At 37.4% G+C, this 19,759-nt stretch overlaps 1 protein-coding gene across 3 annotated transcripts in view; it reads right to left on the reverse strand.

The window, feature by feature from the left end:
- TRIM67 (tripartite motif containing 67) overlaps positions 1–19,759 on the reverse strand; it is a 72,867-nt gene that overhangs the window by 33,404 nt on the left and 19,704 nt on the right. For all 3 annotated transcript variants that reach the window (XM_072638594.1, XM_072638593.1, XM_072638592.1), the window contains one exon: positions 838–933. In XM_072638594.1, coding sequence (XP_072494695.1) covers positions 838–933 — 96 coding nt within the window. The remainder of the gene's footprint in view (positions 1–837; positions 934–19,759) is intronic.

Consider the following 19,759-nt stretch of genomic DNA (forward strand, 5'->3'; position numbering starts at 1 on the left):
ATGCTCTTATTGTACTAGCCAGGTCCCAATTAGTGTGAGTGAATCCTGAGAAGTGGTTGTAAGTATTAGAATCAGTACAGTTCAAACAGGAGTGGGGAACCTGAGGCCTTGAAGCCACATGTGGTCCTCTAGATCCTCAAGTGCCACCCTTTGATATGTGGCCTTGAGGCCACAGGTTCCTTACCCCTGGTTCAAAGTTGTAATTGTATAATGTGATAATTGCTTTTAGTCAAATGGAGACGTGCAGAGCAAATTTGAATAATGCTACCACTTTACAGAATTCATTATTCACACTACTCTCCACCTAACTGTATTTATACCATCCTAGGGATGAAAAGAAATTTAAAGGTCATTTACCTTAACCCCTTTATCTTACAGATGAACAATTTAAGGTCTAAAGGTACTTTCTAATTTTAATGTTCTTGTAAATCAAAGATCTAGAGCTGGAAGTGACCTCAGAGGTCATCTAATACAGCTCTCTAATTTGATAAATGAGGAACCTAAAGCTCAATAAAGTTAAGAGATTTGTCAGCATCAGAGACAGCACTTGAAAGCAGGTCCTCTGCCCTGCTCCTTCCACCATCCTCCTTATGACAATCATAATACTTTATGTTAGTTTTTATTTAAATAAATTTCCTTTCTTTCTTAGCTGTCAGGTAATTGTCAATATCTTGCTTTTGTCATATTTATGAGGATCAAGGCTGGAGCTTCATTTTATAGCCAATACAATCTTTGAAAATGAATCTGTTATGCTACTCCTGACTCATCACTTAATATTTCTCTCCCAGGAGAGGGTTTGAGGGGAGTTATCCTCTAATGGTCCCAGGACATCCTTACCTGGATCTGCTGAAGTATGTTCTTGAGCTGAACTAGGAACTCTTTTGCTTCCTTTGCTTTATCAGAGACACCATTCAATGCTTGAGAGAGCTGTGCCTAAACCATAACATACAGATATGTAAGAAAGAAAAATTAGAAATAAGCAGAAGGCAAAAATTACACTTAAGAAATCCCTCCATTTAAACAGCATGTCTCTTTGTAGAGCTCAGCTATTGTAGATACAATCACGCTAACAATAGTTGATCTTTATACAGCACTTTAAGGTTTGCAAAGACCTTGACATACATGACCTCATTTAGAGCCACAATAGAACTGTGAGAGAGGTGCTGCTATTACTTTACATGGATGAGGAAATTGAAGGTCCTAGACACTAGGGAACTTGCGCATGATCATGCAGCTAATGTATAGAAAATGACATTTGAACTTAAGTACTTAGGTTCTAAATACTAAGTACTTACAAGGTGATTGGGTGGGTGGTAATGTGTTATACACCTTGAAATCTCATAAAACCATTATTAAGCATTTTTCATATGGTCACATCTATTATGTTTGGGGCAGCTAGGTGGTGCAGTGGATAGAGCACCAGTGCAGGAGTCAGAAGGACCTGAGTTCAAATCTCACCTCAGACACTTGATACTCACTAACTGTGTGACCTTGGGCAAGTTAACCCCAGTTGCCTCATCCTGGATCATCTCCAGTCATCCTGGTGAACATCTGGTCACTGGATTCAGATGGCTCTGGAGGAGAAGTGAGGCTGGTGACCTGCACAGCCCTCCCTCACTCAAAACAAAGTCAAGTGCAAGTCATGTCATTATTTCTCTGATGGCATGGTCTTCTTTGGCCACGAAGGACAAACATGCACATCAATTATGTTCACTAGTCGTAGGGAACATAGAGATAAATGGGCAATGGACTCTGACTTCAAGGAGCTGTGATTTTAATGTAAGGTTAATAGTGGGTAGGGGGAAGAGTTAAAGATCTTCTCTACCCATTAATAGGCCTCAGACACCTTTTGTTAATTTCTAATGAGGCATTGGGTTACAAGGATCATGCCCCCCAGCTTTGGAAAATGTATAAATACTCTGAAGTGAGGGTTTTCTTTGGGACTTATTTTTTGGAAGAAGGTTTGTGAGTCAGATGATTCTGGGTAGCCACTAAGGAACCCTGTGGTTTTGAAAACCCAAATGGTGGTGCTTCTCTCTTTGGTAATGATGTATGTATTGTCTGTGCTCAGGCAGTTGAAAGCCCTGTCTGTTGGTTTTTCTGTTTGTAATTTCTGTCTGTATTTTCTCTGAAGTTCAGAGTGCTGACTTTTTCCCTTGAACTAAGTAAATGATATATGTGCTTGATTAAAGTAGATAGCTGACCATTCAAAAGTTGCTTTCCTTTTAGAAAAACAGATCTAAGAATCTGTACAGCAGGTCCTCCTGTGTATGCTGGGGTCCCTGCTGATATAAGAGTTTGCAATCCAATAGGAAGCATATGGCATGTACACAAATCATAAATAGCAAGAATACAAATAAAGAGATTGGATATTATAAATTTAATATAAATTGGTCATCAGAAGGGGGAGAGGCAAGGGGACCTCTTTGGCTACACTACAACTCTCCCATCCTGTCCTTTTCAACTGTCCTTCCCCCAGGACTCTAAGAGGCACAGCTTTATTCACAGTGGAAGCATGCGGCACCAGCTGCTTGTCAATTTCTTGCCAATTCTTCTGATTCTTACTAGTCTTGTAGAAGAATAAAATTAAGAATAATAGAATCTTAACATTGGAAGGGACTAGCGGTCAGCAAGTGCACGACCATGAGTGTTCTTTATGGTGTTTTATGCTTAACTTGTGCTTCTCTAAAACAGATATTAGTATAGAGCAAAACATTAATAATAAGTTTTTGTGGCACAGAGAATTGGAGACAAAATGAGTCACTGTAGATTGAGGAATGACTAAACGAACTGTTTAATAATGGAATATTATTGCATAGTAAAAAACATGCTAAATATGAAGAATTTAGAGAAACATGGGAAGATTCAAAAATTGATGTAGTAGAGTGAGGAAAGCAGAACTAGGAAAACAATCTATATAATTACTGCCTAGACCAAATGTATTATCTGATTATAAGCACCTTGAGGACAGGAATTGTCTTTTGCCTCTTTTATCTTCCCAGCATTTAACACAATGCCTGGCACATAGTAGGTCCTTAATAAATGTTAAATGAATTGAAAATTTGAATATGAATGTGATAGAATTCTACTGTCTATTGTGAAATGAGGAAATAGATACTTTCAAAGAAGCATAGAAAAACTTTTGTGAACTGCTACAGAATGAAGTAAGCAGAATCAGAATAATTTATACTGTGATATCAATATTATAAAAATAAATAATTTTGAAGGCTTTTATAAATGAATAAATTTTATGAATTTATTTATTTATAAATATGGTAAAAAATGAAATGAGTAAATTAGGGAATAATTAATCCAATAACAGTAACACTTAAAAAAACTTTGAAATCTTCAAGAACTATGATCAATCCAATGACCATTCAGGATTCTGGGGGATCAGTAATGAAGCATGTTACTACCTCCTCACATAGAGATGATAGATTCAAGGTCTAGAAAGAGATATAATTTTGAACACAGGCAATGAGGCATTTTGTTTTATTTGATTGTGCATTTGTTTTGAGAAACTTATTTTTATTTTTTCAATGGGGAGGGAAATGAGAAAAAGAGAAAACATACATAAATAAATACATACCAAAACAATACAAGACAAACTTGGGAGGTGGTGGTGGTGATACCCTGAGAAGTGTATGGTTGGCAGGACTGGAAGACAAGCTCATGGCTCAGGAGACACTCTCTTGTTGGTCATAGTTTTACAGTCTGACTTGTTAGTTATACTTGTTAGCTCCGGTTTGAGGTTGAAGGATAGTTCAGGCCTAATGAATCTAAAAATCAACTTCTGGAACATCATAATATATGTTCCTTGGATAGCTTGAACTCCTTACTGATGATCAAGTAGAAGAGAAGTAATATATAGAGGGAACCCTTGCCTGGAAGTGGGGAAATTTTGACTCTTTTTCCAGCCTGAGAAGTCATTTTATCTCTTGTCAGTCTAGATTCAAGAATCAGAAACATGCCAGCCAATATGGTACAGTTGTGGGGAAAACAATGGATTTAGAGTCAGAAAATCTGGAACAGCATCCTAATATTTATTGTTCGTGTTGACTATGGCCAAGTCACTTGGCTTTTCTGGGCCTCAGTTTTTTAATCTATAAAATCAAGGAGTTAGATTTTATTTCTAAGGTCTTGTACAAAGCCTAAGATAATCTAACAAAATGTCAGATGCATTGAACTCATAGATCAAGGAAATAGAGAAACACAGATGTAATTTATGTGGATGAGATTGCTTTATAAAGCTGTGCTCAAGAAAAGAGGCTGCATCTCTTCTTCACCTTCCCTGAGGTGTCAGGTCAAGAACTGAGTTCTAAGTGAGAATCCTCAGGGTGATATACAGAATAGAGGAACACAAGAATTGTCATGCGAGGTCAAACCAAGGATTTATTTTAGCCCATGCTTTAGTTTCTGGCAATGGCTAAGAGGAACAGTTTGTCCGACAGCATGGTCTCTGTCTGACATAACATTATCTTCCTAGCTTAGTAACCTACATATACCAGTCCTAGGTCACCTTTTAATAACTCCTGATAGATTAATCAACTGTAAATTTTGCTACCTTTCTAGAACTTCTTTATAGAGACTTGCCACCTGTATAACTGCATGGTGAAATGATTAGCATTCTAGACTTAAACTCAAGAGGATCTGAATTTGAATCCTTACTTATTGTGTGACCATGGTTAATCACTTAATCTCCCAAGCCTCATTTTTCTTTATCTGTAAACCTAGTTTAATAGCATCAACAAACTTTTAAGTGGTATTGGAGCTGGGTTTTGAAGGGAACTAAGAATTCTAAGAGGTAGAAGAGACAAAGGCATTCCCCCAAACACAGGATACTTTGTGCAAAGATGGAATGCCATGTTTGAGGTATAGCCAGAAGGTCATTTGTGGCTGGACTATAAGAGTGTGGGAAGCAGAGTAATATGTAATTAGCTTTGAGATAGGATGGAGGTTTTAAATGCTAAGCAGAAGAGTTTGTATTTGGCCTTTTGGTAGTCAGGAGCCATTTCAGTTTATTGAGCAAGGCAGTGACTAGGAAAGACTTCTTGTAGAAGGTGGGATTTTAGCTGATGCTTAAAAGAAGTCAGGGAAGCTGGGACACAGAAACAAGGAGGGACAATGTTCCAGACATGGGCAACAGGTAATAAATATATGTGGAGTCAGGAGATGGAATATTTTGTGTAAAGAATAGCTAAAAGACAGTGTCACTGGGGCAGCTAGATAGCACAGTGGATAGATTGCTGGGTATGAAGTCAGAAAGAGATATCTTCCTGAGTTCAAATGCAGCTTCAGACATTTACTAGCTGTTTGACCCTGGGGAAGTCACTTAATCCTGTTGGCCTCAGTTTCCTCATCTGTAAAATGATTTGAAGAAGGAAACAGCAAAGCACTCCAGTATCTTTGCCAAGAAAACCCCAAATGGGGTCACAAAGAGTTGGATATGACTGAAATGACTGAGCAACAACAAATGTTACTGGATTTTGGATTTTATGGCAAGTAGTAAAGTGTAAGAAGATTGGAAAGGTAGGAAGGGGACAGGTTAAGAAGGGTTTTAAAAGTCAGATCAAGGATTTTATATTTGATAGTAAAAGTAATATGGAATTGATGAAGCTATTTGAGTAGGAGGAGATGACATGTCAGACTGATACTTTAGGAAGATTACTTTGTCAGGTGAGTGGAAGGTAGACTGTAGTGGGGAAGAGACTTGAGGTAGGGAGATCAACTGGAAGACTGTTGCAGTAACCCAGGTATGAGGTGATGTAAGTCTGCACCAGGGTGGTGGCAGTGGAGAGAAGGGAGTGGTACAGGAGATACCATAAAAGTAAGACTGATAGGACTTGGCAACCAAATGGATGTGGGGTGGTGTGAGAGAGAGAAGTAAAGACTCAAGGTTTTGAACCTGGGTGACTGGGAAGATGGTGATTCCTCATCAGTAACAGAAAAGTTAGGAAGAGGGGAAGGTTTAGGGGGAAAGATGATAAGTTCAGTTTTAGACAAACTGAATTTAAGATGTCTATAAGACCTCCAATTTGAGATGTCCAGTAAGCAGTTAGAGATGCGAGACTGAAGATCAGCAGAGAGGTTAGAGTTGGAAAAATAAATCTGAGAATTATCTGCAGAGAGATAATAACTGAACCCATCAAACCTGATGAGATCACCAAATGAAATATACTACAGAGGAAGAAGAAAAGAGGGTCTAGGACAAATCTTTAAGGAACACCAATAGTTAATGGGCTCAGCCTGAATAAATACTCAGCAAAGGAAACTGAGGAGTAATCACATAGGAGGAGAACTAGAAGGGAACAAGGTCACAAAAATCTAAAAAGAAGAGAGTATCAAGAAGAATGGGGTGATTAACAAGGCGAGAAGTTAAAAAGAATGAAAACTGAGAAAGGTCATTAAATTTCGAAATTAAGAGAATGTTGGTAATTTTTGGAAAGAGCAGTTTGAGCTGAAATATGAAGTCAGAAGGCAGATTGAAGAGAGTTTAGAAGAGAATGAGAAGCAAGATCACTTTATCAAGGAGTTCAGGCATGAAAGGGAGCTAATGAGGGGGGGGAGACAGACAGACAGACAGACAGACAGACACAGACATAGACACAGACACAAACAGAGACAGACAGAGACAGAGACACACACACACACACACACACAGAGGGAATCTGGGAAGCTCAAAAACTATTCGTCATAAATCCACTATCCATAGGTAGGATTTTCTTTATTAAGAAATATTCATGTTAATGCAATCTCCAATAACTTGAATGAGTTCGTAGTCACTTAATTATATTTGTGGGATAGAGGTATGAGGGGAGGAGGCAAGAGATTTATTCTTTAGAACATTTTTCTTATGTTCAAAAGAATAATTCTTATTGACATGTTCATCCTTCGTTGCTGAAGAAGATCATGCCATCAGAGAAATGATGATATGATTTGCATTTGACTTTGTTTTAAGTGAGGAAGGGCTGTGCAGGTCACCAGCCTCACTTCTCTTCCAGAGCCATCTGAATCCAGTGACGAGATATTCATCAGGATGACTGGAGATGACCCAGGATGAGGCAATTGGGGTTAAAGTGACTTGCCCAAGGTCACACAGCTAGTGAGTATCAAGTGTTTGAGGTGAGATTTGAACTCAGGTCCTCCTGACTCCTGCATTGGTGTTCTATCCACTGCATCACCTAGCTGCCCCTATTGACTTAATAGTTCACAGGTGAAATAAGAGTTCAGGGTCTTTCAAGGAATTACTGATTTCCTTTAGAAGCAGCAATAACAGTACCGGGAATGAAGAAACTTGCTTTCAGGATGTACCATCTGTTTGCTCCAGATTTTGCCTAATTAGTTCCCTTGAGGGTCCATCCCTCCAAACTATGCACTAGACACCATATGAATGGCCATCTGACTTCACACAACCTACTTTTTCTAGGACATAGAAAGCACATACAAGAACCAAATTCAAGTCTTTTGACATATACTGATACATAACAGAGAAATGTGATATGTTAGAAAGAGTATTGAACTGGAAATCAGAAAGTTTGGATTCTAGTCCCAGCTCTACCAGTAACTGGCCCTGCGACCAATTGTTTAACCTCAGACACCTAATTTGTAAAAATAAAATGAAGATATTATATTAGATATCTTTAAAGTCCCTTCAACTCTAGAATTTTATGTTTCATTTCATAAGATCAAAGAATCATGAGTTTATAGCTAGAAGGGACCTTAAAGATCATCCAGTCACATCCTTTCAATTTATGCACAAGCAAATTGAAGTCTAGATACAGTGAATTCACTTCAGTTCACTTTCTATTAAATTTAATAAAGTTTCATACCTATATCACACCTTGCCTAGACTATTGCAATAACTTTTAACTGGTCTTTCTACCCCATATTTTTCCTTCTTCAATCTATCCTCCACACAGTCACCATAATTATATTTCTAAAGTGCAGGTATGACTATGTCACTTCCTCACTCAAGAAGCATCAGTGGCTACTTATTACTACGAGGAAGAAAAACAAACTCCTCACTTTGTTTTTTTCAAGCATTCACAATCTGACTGCAGTCCACCCCTTAGGCTTATTTCATACTATTCCTCTTCATACAACCTATGTTCCAGTCAAACTGGACTACTTGCTTCTCCTTGTGCAGGACATTTCTTCTCATGTTCCCATGACTTCCATATTTAGAATATAGTTCCTCCTAATCTCAGCCTCCTGGAATGCCTGGTTTCTTTCAAGTCAACTCAGCAAATCCACTGTCCATAGATAAGGTTTTCATTGTTAGAAAATATGCGTGTTAATACAATCTCCAACAACACGAATGAGCCAAAGGGCTATAAAACCATGTATATACTCTTTGACCCCCCAATATCATTACTAGGTCTGTATCCCAAAGAGATTGTTAAAAACTATTTAGTATTTATTTATTTATTTGTAAAAAAAAATCCCTAGTTACATGTGAAAACAATTTTTAACGTTCATTTTTAAAACTTTGAGTTCCAAATTCTCTCCCTTTCTCCCTCCCACCCCCATCCCCATTGAGAATGCAAGCAGTTTGATATAGGTTATATATGTGTAGTCATGTAAAAAATATCCATAATCATCATTTTGTGAAAGAAAACATAGCCAAAAGAGCCAAGAAAAATAAAGAAAGTTAAAAAAGTATGCTTTAATCTGTATTCAGACACCATTAGTTCTTTCTCTGGGAATGGATAGCATTTTTTCTTCCTGAGTCCTTCAGAGTTGAGAAGATTGTTGTATTGGTGAGAAAGTCATTCACAACTAATCTTCTCACAGTACTGCTGTTACTTTGTACACAGTACATTTCATTTGCATCAGCCAATGCAAGTCTTTCCAGATTTTTCTGAGAATAGTACAATAGTATTCCACCATAATCACACACCATAACTTGCTCATCCATTCCCCAACTGATGGGCCTTCCCTCAATTTCTAATTCTTTGCCCCCAGAAAATAGTGTCTATAAATATGTTTGTGCATATAGATCCTTTTCCTTTTGGTTTTTTATCTCTTTTGGGATACAGTCCAAGTAGTGGTATTGCTATGTCAAAGGTTATGCATGGTTTTATCCTTTGGATATAGTTCCAAATTGCTCTACAGAATGGTTGAATCAGTTCACAATTCCACCAACAGTGCATTAATATCTCATTTTCTCATATCCCCTCCAAAATTTACCATTTAGCTTTTCTGTCCTATCAATCTAACAGTTATGAGATGGTGCCTCAGAATTGTTTAAATTTGCATTTCTCCAGTCAACAGCGGGTTGGAGTATTTCTTTTCATACTGCTATAGATAGCTTCATCTGAAAACTGATCTTTTTTTTTGATCCCTTATCAATTGGGGAATGGCACTTATTTTTATAAATTTGGCTCAATTCTCTATATGTTTGAGAAATGAAGCATTTATCAAAGAAATTGGCTTCAAAAATTTTTTTCAGTTGCTAACTCTATTTCCCTCTATTTTATTCCCCTCCCTCCATTTATTTTATCCTCTCTCTCATTTCATCATGTCTCTTCTGAAAAGTGTTTTGCATCTGACTACTCCCCCCAATCTACCCTCCCATTCTATCAATTTCCCCTTCTCTTATCCCCTTCCCTTCCTACTTTCCTGTAGGGTAAGATAGATTTCTATACTCAAATGGGTGTGTATGTTATTCCTTCTAAAGAATTTTTTTAAAAAAAAAAAAAAAGGAAAAGGACTTATATGTACAAAAAAAAAATTTATGGCAGTTCTTATTGTGGTGACAAAGAATTGGGAATTAAGGGAATGCCCATCAATTGGTGAATGGCTGAACAAGCTGTTATATATGATCATGATGGAACACTATCATGCTATAAGAAATGATGAGTAGGATGCTTTCAGAAAAACCTGGAAAGACTTACATGAACTGATGCAAAGTGAGGTGAGTAGAACCAGGAGAACACTGTACATAGTAATATTAATATTGTAAAACGATCTACTGTGAATGATTTAGCTTTTCTCAGCAATACAAAGATCCAAGGTAATTCCAAAGGACTTATGATGAAAAATGCTATTCACCTCCAAGGAAGAACTGACAGAGTCTGAAGGCAAATGAAAACATACTATTTTTTACTTTTATTATTTAAAAAAATTATTTTTGGTCTGTGCTTTCTCTTACAGCATGACTAATATGAAAATATGTTTTGCATCACTGAACATGTATAACATATCAAATTGCCTGCCTTCTTAAAGAGAAGGCGAAGGGAGGAAGAGAAGGAGAAAATTTGGAACTAAAATTTTTTAAACAGGAATATTAAAATTGTTTTTACATGGAATTGGAAAAAATAAAATATTTAGAATAGATAAAAAGTCAGCTCAAATGCCACTTCTCCAAGAGGCTTATCTTCATCTCTCTGGATATGCAAGCTCCGCCCCCCAAGAAATTACTCTGAATACATTTTGTATTTGATTTTCTGTATACATATTGTTTTCTCACACTAGAACTCCTTAAGGGCAGTAACTGTTTGCTTTTATCTTTTCATCATGAGTGCTTACTCACAGAGCTTAGTACTTAGTAAGTGCCTAATAAATGCTTGTTATTTGTTGAATGCTTACTTTCTTTTGCGTGAGGTGCTCTGGGGACATACTTCACAGAGAGATTGGCAACTGAATTGAGACAAAGTAAGAAAGGCATTTCATTAAGAAGAGGTGGAGATTGGTGTAAAAGAAGTGTAAAAGGTCCATTCCAGGAAAATGAGACAACATGGATGAGGTTAAGATGTAAATAATGATTAGTCTAATTTGGCTGGAAAAGTTGAAGGAGATTCTATGCCTTTCATGACCTTCTGGGGGTTTATTATTCCCAGAGGAGTTGCTGGAACTAAAGAGCTCAAAGCTCCAGCCTAGTCCGAAGAACCTCTGCTCCTCTCTCATTTTTCACTTCAACCCATGGAGCTAAATGATAACCCCCTAATAGTTCCCTGCTATTTCTCTCTGGGATAGTTTGCTTATAGTTAACAAAGCTCTTCCCCTAGACAGCTTAGGCTTCATTTCTCAGTGCCTCTAAACTGGCAAGCCAGCTGGGAAACTGATCTTTTTAAGGATTCAAGAACCTAGTAACCAAAAGTTACATAACAGTCCTATTTAGTTTCACAAAGCTTGACAGTGATCTTTTAATAGCCCTTACTACTGATAGAGACCCAACAACAGACTTCTGAATGTGGAAAACAAAATAGTACTCTACAGGACTCATTGAAGCTGGCTCACTGGATACTGGGAGAGGGAAATACCTAGTATTTATGGAGGTTGTGGGAGCCCAGGGAAGGGGTAGATACTGAAAACTCCATTGTTCAAATGGAAAAAATCGAGGCACCAAGTGGGGTCATGACTCAGTCACACATGCATTGCCAGGCCTCCCTAATTCCCAGACTCAAGTCACCTCAGCAGCATAGCATTTTCCTTTAAATGATCTCCCAGGACCCCTGGGATAAGAGGGAGGAGAAACTGAGAAGGAAAGGAGGTAAACACTGTGCTAGTGAAAAGAATTCATGATGATTGTTATTATCAAAAGCTCAGATTTTTTGTGTGGCTGCAAGCCATGGAATGTTATAGTCTCTGCAGAATTAAAAATAAGTATTGGGTCATTTATTGTGGGCTTCCTTTTCTTCACTGCCAACCCCCTTGACATTATCTCTCCCTCTTCTCCCCCCTTTGCCTCCTTCTCAGCTGAGAATCTAGCCTCTTTACTGGAAAAAAGAGGCCACTTGATGAGCTCCTTCTTGTACCATTCTCTTCATTCCAAAACTCCTTGACATCATTTCCCACTCTCTCCTCCATTCTCCCAGTCTGACAAAGAGGTGGCTTTTCTTGCCCGCAAGAACTCCTCATCCTATGCTCTTGATCCTTTCCCTTCCCACCTTCTCTTGCAGATTGTACCTCAACATCTTCCCCTTTCTAATCTTCAGTGTCTCCTCATGTACTTATTCCTTTTTTTACAAGCTTCAAACAATCCCTAGTCTTCCCATCTTGAAAAGAAAACAGCACAACTTCACTAGATCTTACCATCCCCTCAAACTACCATCCTATGCCTTTCCTCCATGTCTCAAACTCCTAGAAAAATCCATCTACACTCTATCCACTTCCTCTTCTCTCACTCCTCTACCCTTTGAAATCTGGCTTCTGAACTCATCACTCAATTGAAATTGGAGTCTTCAAAGTTATCAGTGATCTACCCAAGGTGCCTCCACTGTGGAGAAAAAAGTATGTTTAATCTTACAGTTTCCTAATTTAAATAATAATTCTTGTTAATGGGTTGTTAAGCTCATTTGCTGGTATGCTGCTGAAGCACTAGAAGTATTATCAATACACAAACAATTTTGGTGCTCTTGGGCAAAGTCCTGTCCTTTTTCTGGCTCTGCAAAACATATTACTTCTTCATTTAACTCAGGAAACAAAGTATATGTGGAAAAGGCCAGTCTCCATGTTACCTTCTTAGCAACATAAATGAATGCAACGATTGCCTTATATCTGAAAGGCACTCAAATATGCGTTGAGCAAAAACAATTGGCAATAATATATTAACCATACAGAAAATGGAGCGATATGTATTGAGGAGACTAAAAGTTGGGTGATGGCAAGAATGCTAAATTTTGAGTTAGAACACCTGGGTTCAGGACCTAGGTAAGTTAAGTCACTTGTCTTTGCTGGACCTCAGTTTTTCATTTGTAGAAAGAAATTGAACTAGATTTCCCCTAAGATTCCCTGGACTCTAAAATGTTATGATTTTCAAGGTCAGTACTATGTGTAGGCAGAGTAAGAGCACCTAGCACAGTTTAAGGATCACTGCCAAAAGGTCCTTCTCACAAATATCTTCATAGACAAAAGATTATTTCCTCTGAGTTAGGGTATGTATGGTTGTACTGGTTAAATCTTCTTTCAAAATGCAAATACGCTGGGAAGAGGGCTATATTAAGCAATTAACATTGTGATGTCAAATGGGCTAACTTATGCAAAGCCTTAGTAATCCTAGATACTGGGGAGCTAATATTACTACCAAATTATTTTTTAGATCATAATAAAATAATGCCATCCACTAAAAAAGTTATCAGTGACCTTTGAATTTTCAAATCTACTGGCTCTTTTCTCAGTTCTTTCTGTGTTTTTTCTTTAGCCCCTTGGCAGCATTCAATACTGTTGTCTACTCTTTGTTCTTGTATGCTCTTTCTTATTTGGATTTTCCTGATACTTCCCTCTCTTCATTCCCTTCCTACCTGTCTGACTATTCCTTTATGTGATAATTATTGAATTATCATCCCTAACATGCCCCCTAACTGTTGGTGTCCCTCATGGTGATCTTGGACCCTTTTCTCTTTCTCTATACCTTACCTCTCTGTCTTTCTGTGACTTCATCACAGTTCCCCTGGATTTAAATATCATCTCTATGCAAATAACATATAGATCTTTATATCCAGCTGCAGGGTCTCTCCTAACTTCCAGTACTTCATGGCCAACTCCCTTTTATCAACATGTAACTAGGCAAAACAATTTCTAATAATTTCTTTATTTCTTCTTCATATCTTGTAAGTTCATTTCCCCCCATTTTTGATACTTGTCATTTGGTTTTCTTCTCTTTTTATAAATCAAATTAACTAGTGACATATCTTTTTTTTATTTAAAGAATATAGTTGTACTTATTTAATTTAATTTTTTCTTTCAATTTTGTTACTCTAATTTTCAGAACTTCAATTTTTTGTTTAATTCAGGATTTGAATTAGTTAGTTTTCTAGTTTTTAAAAATTGCATGCCAAATTTGTTGATCTATTCTTACTCTGTTTAATTTATGAATTTGTTTAGATTTATGGATTTCTCCCTAAGAACTGTTTTGAATCAATCCCTAAAATTTTAGTATATTGTCTCATTAGTGTCATTTTCCTTGATGAAATCATCTATTGTTTCTATGATTTGTCCTTTAACCCACCCTCTACTTAGGATTGCTATTTAGTGATCAATTAATTTTAAATTTTTTCTTCAGTAGCTTTTATTGACTATAGCTTCTTATTATATTGTCATCAGCAAAAGATAGGTTTAATATTTCTGCTTTTCTAAATTTATCTGTAGGGTTTTCATGCTCTAATACTTGGTCAGTTTTTGTATGGGCATCATAAATATTTGAGAAATATGCATATTCCATTCTAGTGCTATTTAGTAATTACAAGATACTTATTATATCTAACATTTCTAAATTCTATACATGTCTTCAACTTCTTTTTTAGTTAGGCTTTTGTTAGATTGGGCTAGCTATAACATGGTACATTAAAGTCACCCACTATTACACTTTTATTATCTATTTCTTCCTATAACTCACTTAACTTTTCTTTTAAGTATTTAGATGCTACGTCATTTGGTGAACATATGTTTAGTATTCGTTGTCAATGATAACTTTCAGCATAATATAGTTTCCTTATTTATCTTTTAATCAAGTCTACTTGTGCTATTATCTTTTCTGAAATCAAAATTTCTGTCTATGGCTTCTTTACTTTAGTACACATTTAATAGACCACTCTAGCTTCTTATTTTAACATTGAGTGAATCTTTATATTTCAAGAATGTTTGCTGCAAACAACATATTTTTGGATTCTGCTTTATTATCCACTCTGCTATTCTCTTACATTTTATGGGTGAGTTAATTCCATTCACATCCACAGTCAGTATAATTAATTGCATATTCCCCTCCAATCTGTTCTGTTATATTTTTCTTCCTTTTGCTTTTTGCCTCCTCTTTATAAAGAAGGAATGGGTAGTGAGTGAGAAGTGTGCTTAGCATGAGTGCTTGATGAAATCTTCTTCCACTCCTCTGACTCTCTTCTCTTTTCTTAACTCAGACCTCAATCACAAGTTCTTTCTTTTTTTTCCCTTTTAAATCCTTCTAGGTGGTCTAATATCCATGGTTATATTTCTATGCATATGATTAATCCTTTCCTGAATATACCCTCCCTGTTAGTCTTCCCTTCTGACTCTCTCTCCATTCCCTCTTATTTCCTTATTGAATGAAATTTATTTTTTTCATTTAATTCTAGATGTGTATGTGTGTGTTTTCTAGCCTCCTTTGATCAGTTCAGATGAAAGTAAAGTTTGAGTGTTGCCTACTTTCCCCTCCCTACGTCCTTATCAGTCAGTCAGTCAATAAGTTAGGTAACATTTATTAAGTGCCTACCATGGTGCTATGTCCTGGAGATAAAAAGAAAGGTAAAAACCATTCTTGCTCTCAAGTAACTCACTCTAATGGTGGAGACAACATGCTCCTTATTTTTATAGTCTTCTACTTCTACTCTTCTACTTTCAACTCAATCTGGTGCTTTTCTAGGTCATTGTGGAGTTGTTAGTGTGGGGAAGTAGAGGGAATGGGCTATACTACTTCCTCTTACTCCACCACATTGGCAGGTCTTTCTTCTAATGTCTTCATTTTAAAGAAAAAGAAACTGAGGTCCAAAAAAGCTATCCAAGCTTTGATCCAAGATCATACACTTAACAAATAACCAAGTCAGGATTCAAACATAGGTCCTGTGACTCCAAATATAGCACTTTTACCACAGCACCACAACTATTCCCTTCCAGATGCAGCTCCTAAGAATGTGCCTGTTTTGTTCTCTGGGAGGCATTACCTAATTCTCACAAGGATTTCTTGGGTCATACCTCTGCCTTGGATATCCTCTCCCTGAGGAGACAGGGTTCAGACTCACTGGGGAAGGTAAAGGAGAAACAGGTTGGAAAGTCTATGTACAACTATGACTACTCTAAATATCCCCCAAATCATACCCTTTTCCAAGATTATTCAATGGAAGCAATTCATTGTAGCAATTTTGACCAATATAGGAATAGGATGATGAAAACTAAGTCTGAGGGATAAATGAAAAAGGAGGCACAAAAATAGAGGACCTGAGAATTCTTGACTTAGACTCAATCAGTAATGAGTGTTTAATAAGCACCTATGTGTCAGGCACAATACTTGGCTCTATGGATACAATCACAAAAGTGATATGGTCCCTTTTGTCAAGAAGCTTACATTCTAATGGAAAACCTGAATCTAATTATGACACTGAACAACTGAGTCATCTTGATTAAGTCTCTCCATCTTTCAAAGGCTTAATTTCCCTTAGGGATATGAAAATTTTCTTCAAGTATTTGAAGGAAAATTAAGGGTAAACGCGATTAATGTTGTTCTGTTTGGCCTCAATGCATACCTAGGAGAAAGAACAGTAAGTTCTAAAGAGAGGATGATTCAGATTTTCTTTAGAGCTATACAAAGGTGGAATGATTTGCCTTGGGAGATAGTGGGTTCTTCATTTCTGAAGGTATTCAAGTAAAGAGTGGATGACTATTTGCTAGCAATATTAAAGAAAGAATTCCTGTTCAGAAAAGGGTTAGATTCAAATGAGGGTGGGGGGGTGGCACTCAGCATCTGCTGTTTAAGTGGATTTGAGTAGAAAAACATAGTTGTCCAAGGGGTACACTCATTCTCCAGACCTTCCTAAGTCGCAAGGAAGGAAATAAGTAAAAGATATGAATAGCTATTTGGGAAGTAGGGGGTAAAGGAGAAGGAGTGTGCAAAGAAGCATGAAAGAACTTACTTTCAGCTGTGAATGGCACAGTCAATAATAACTTGCTCAGCTGAACTCCCCTAATTTTTTAATCCCTACTGATTTTCAATTTGGAAGTATTAAGTATTTGCCTGCATGAAGTACTACATAAAATATGCTAGCCCATGGGGGGTTTCCAAACTAAGATGAATGATAAGAAAGGGACACACAGAAAGAAGATTCAAACACCTAGACAAATGTTAACAGATATACAAATTAAGGCTAGCATATAATATTAAATAGAAATAGAAGGGGAAGCACCTGCCATGATGTGGTGAGTATGGAGAATCTCTGTATTTGGGTTGAAGCCATTGGGACTTTCTCTCACCCCTTTACTCTAAGGAGTTTTCAATAATAGCTCACATTATATCCAATGTCTCAATTGATCCTCTCAAAACCCCTTTAAAATAGATATTAGTATTACCCTCCTTTTATAGAAGAGGAAAACAACAATTAGAGAAGTCAAGGGCCTTGCCTATCATCATCTAGCTAAGTATCCAAGGTGGAATTCAAACCTAGTTCTTCCTTATTCTAAATCCATTCCTTTATATCCTATGCCACCTTGCCTTGGAAATAGTGATGGGACACTTAAAAAAATTATCAACTGACTGCAAATTCCCATATGACTCTCTTAATAGAATTAGAATGTGTGTTCTCTCATTTACAGAATAACACCTCATATTCCCAGCATGTAGCACCGTGTTCCACACATTTTTTAAAAATCCTGACTTGTGACTTCATTGTTATATTTAGCATCAAGTAAGGAAACCCCCGCAACCAACGCACACTCATAACTGTCCTGCAACTTATTTTCTTAGACAGTTGACTTGAGCATATAAAGGTTAAGGGACTTGCCTAAGGTCACACAGCTAGTATGTATCAGAGATTGGTATTGAAGCCAGGTCTTCCTGATTTTGAAGCTGGTCCTCTACCCAATATGCCATGCTGACTCTGCTTTCCACATAATAAATGTACAAAAAACTTATTGTTTGTTGAATGAGATATTGGGGGGGGGGATTATGTATGAAGAACAGTAGTAGTTCCTGGACATATTTTGCACCCACCTGCTGTGACTATACTTTAGTCCCAAAGAATAACAGTGAATGCCATTGTTGAAAAACCATAGGGTGCTGACCTCGGCTACTACTTCATCTCCCTCTTCGGAAAGTCAAACAATCCTGGCATAAAAGATGTACTTTTGTGGGTGTTTCTCTGTTTAGTGTTGGGGGTGGGTGGGTGAAGAGGAATTGTGGGAAGGGAGAGTTGGAAAGCTTTTATCATTCTCCCTCCCGATGAACTACATATGCCTTCGGGAGGCAGAGGTAGGGCCACAGCGGTTTCCTTCCTTGAATTCCAGTTCAGGGCCCCTCCTGCAGTGTAGGAGACAGGGGACACAGAAGCTGAACCATGAACAATCAGCACAGCTGTGATCCCCTCCCTACTCTGGCTGCCTGGGCAGCCTCTGGGCTTTCTGTTCTGAGGTTTATCTTCTGTTGAAGATTTATATGTCTTGGAAGATTAGCATCCTTCTTAGCCTAACTACTCCCCATAGATTGGAGACCATGGGTGTTATGGAAATATGTAGATTAAAAAGACCTCAGCAGGATAGAAACCATTCAAAGAAAGAATAGGAATGTTTATGTCTCTTCACCCAAGCCTTCCTTCTATATTCTTGGTTTCACAGTGCCTGGCACATAATATGAGCTTGTTAACTATTAAGGGATGAGAAACTGTGAGGACTTTTGAGTTCTGAGGCCCCACTCAGAGGATTTTTGTTCCCTGAACTTGACCAAAGGGCAGGTCAATGCCCAGGTGTCCTGAAGATAGGATAGCCCTTGAATTATACTTCCTGGAGGGTTTGGCATTGTGGTCTCTCATTAACTCATTTTGTCTTCACTGGAATATATTTCTGTCACTTCTATTCCCTAATCTCTTCCTTTCCCACCTTGGGGTCATGGAGCTGCAATCCCTACATGTCAGTGTGGCACTATAGCATGTTAGAGGAGACTAGTATATGAAAATAGGGATAACAGCCAAAGATTGGAGACTTAGCTTCTTGGTGGCACTTTCTGTAACGTCCAGCCTTTACTCTTTTCAGGATTTGGGGATGTCACAGCTTTAACAAATATATTTGCATATATACACATATTTTCATGCTATATAACCATACATTTAAAATATATATACATATTATGCAAATATATGTATATATATATGTATGTGTGTGTGTATGTGTGTGTGTTTGTGTATGTATTGTTCAGTTGTTTCAGGTGTGTCCAACTCTTCAAGACCCCATTTGGAGTTTTCTTGGCAAAGTTACTAGAGTAGTTTGCCATTCCTTCTTCAGCTCATTTTACAGATGGGAAAACTTAGGTAGAGTTAAGTGACTTGCACAGGGTCACACAATTAAGTGTCTGAGGTCAGATTTGAACTCAGGAAGATGAGTCTTCTGATTCCAGGCCCAGAACGCTATCTATTGCACCACCTACTATGCAAATGGAGAACCAGCCAAAACAAAACCATCAAAAATAGAAGGCTGTATAATTCCCAAATTTGACCTCCAAGAAGAGAAATGAGAATGTAATTCCCATCCTTCTTTACAGTAGGGAACACTGAAAATAATTTCATGCTTGGTTGGTATGTTGACTACTTTTGGCAAACTGTTAGTTTTTTCTTTAATCTTTCTTATTCTTAGTTATCTGTAATGACTCTGGGAGGGAAAAGAGGAAACAGATATGTTGGAAAATATAGGTGATATTTTTAAAAGATGTCAAGAAAAATAAGTAAAAATAAAGTCCCCTAAGACAAAATAAAAGGCTGCCTGTTGCTATTTTATGAGGGTGACCTACAAATATATCAAAGGTATCTTTCATGTTGACTGACACAAAAACCCATTTAAAAAAATCAACATTCTTCTAGTGATGTTATATAGCTATGAGTAAAGAAACACCACAATTGCCAAAGAATTAAAATAATGGGCCACCCAAAAAGCAACGGAGAGATTGGCTCTCTCTTCAAAAGGAAGGGTTCTCATTTGAAAGAGTGAGGGGTAAGGGGAGATATATAGGCTGAGGTATATTATCTGGGATTACTAATGCATGAGAAATGATATGAGAAATTTCATTCAAGAAATATATTATCAGGAAAAT

Source organism: Notamacropus eugenii, chromosome 2 (genome assembly GCF_028372415.1).
Source record: "Notamacropus eugenii isolate mMacEug1 chromosome 2, mMacEug1.pri_v2, whole genome shotgun sequence".
In the NCBI taxonomy this organism is placed as follows: domain Eukaryota; kingdom Metazoa; phylum Chordata; class Mammalia; order Diprotodontia; family Macropodidae; genus Notamacropus; species Notamacropus eugenii.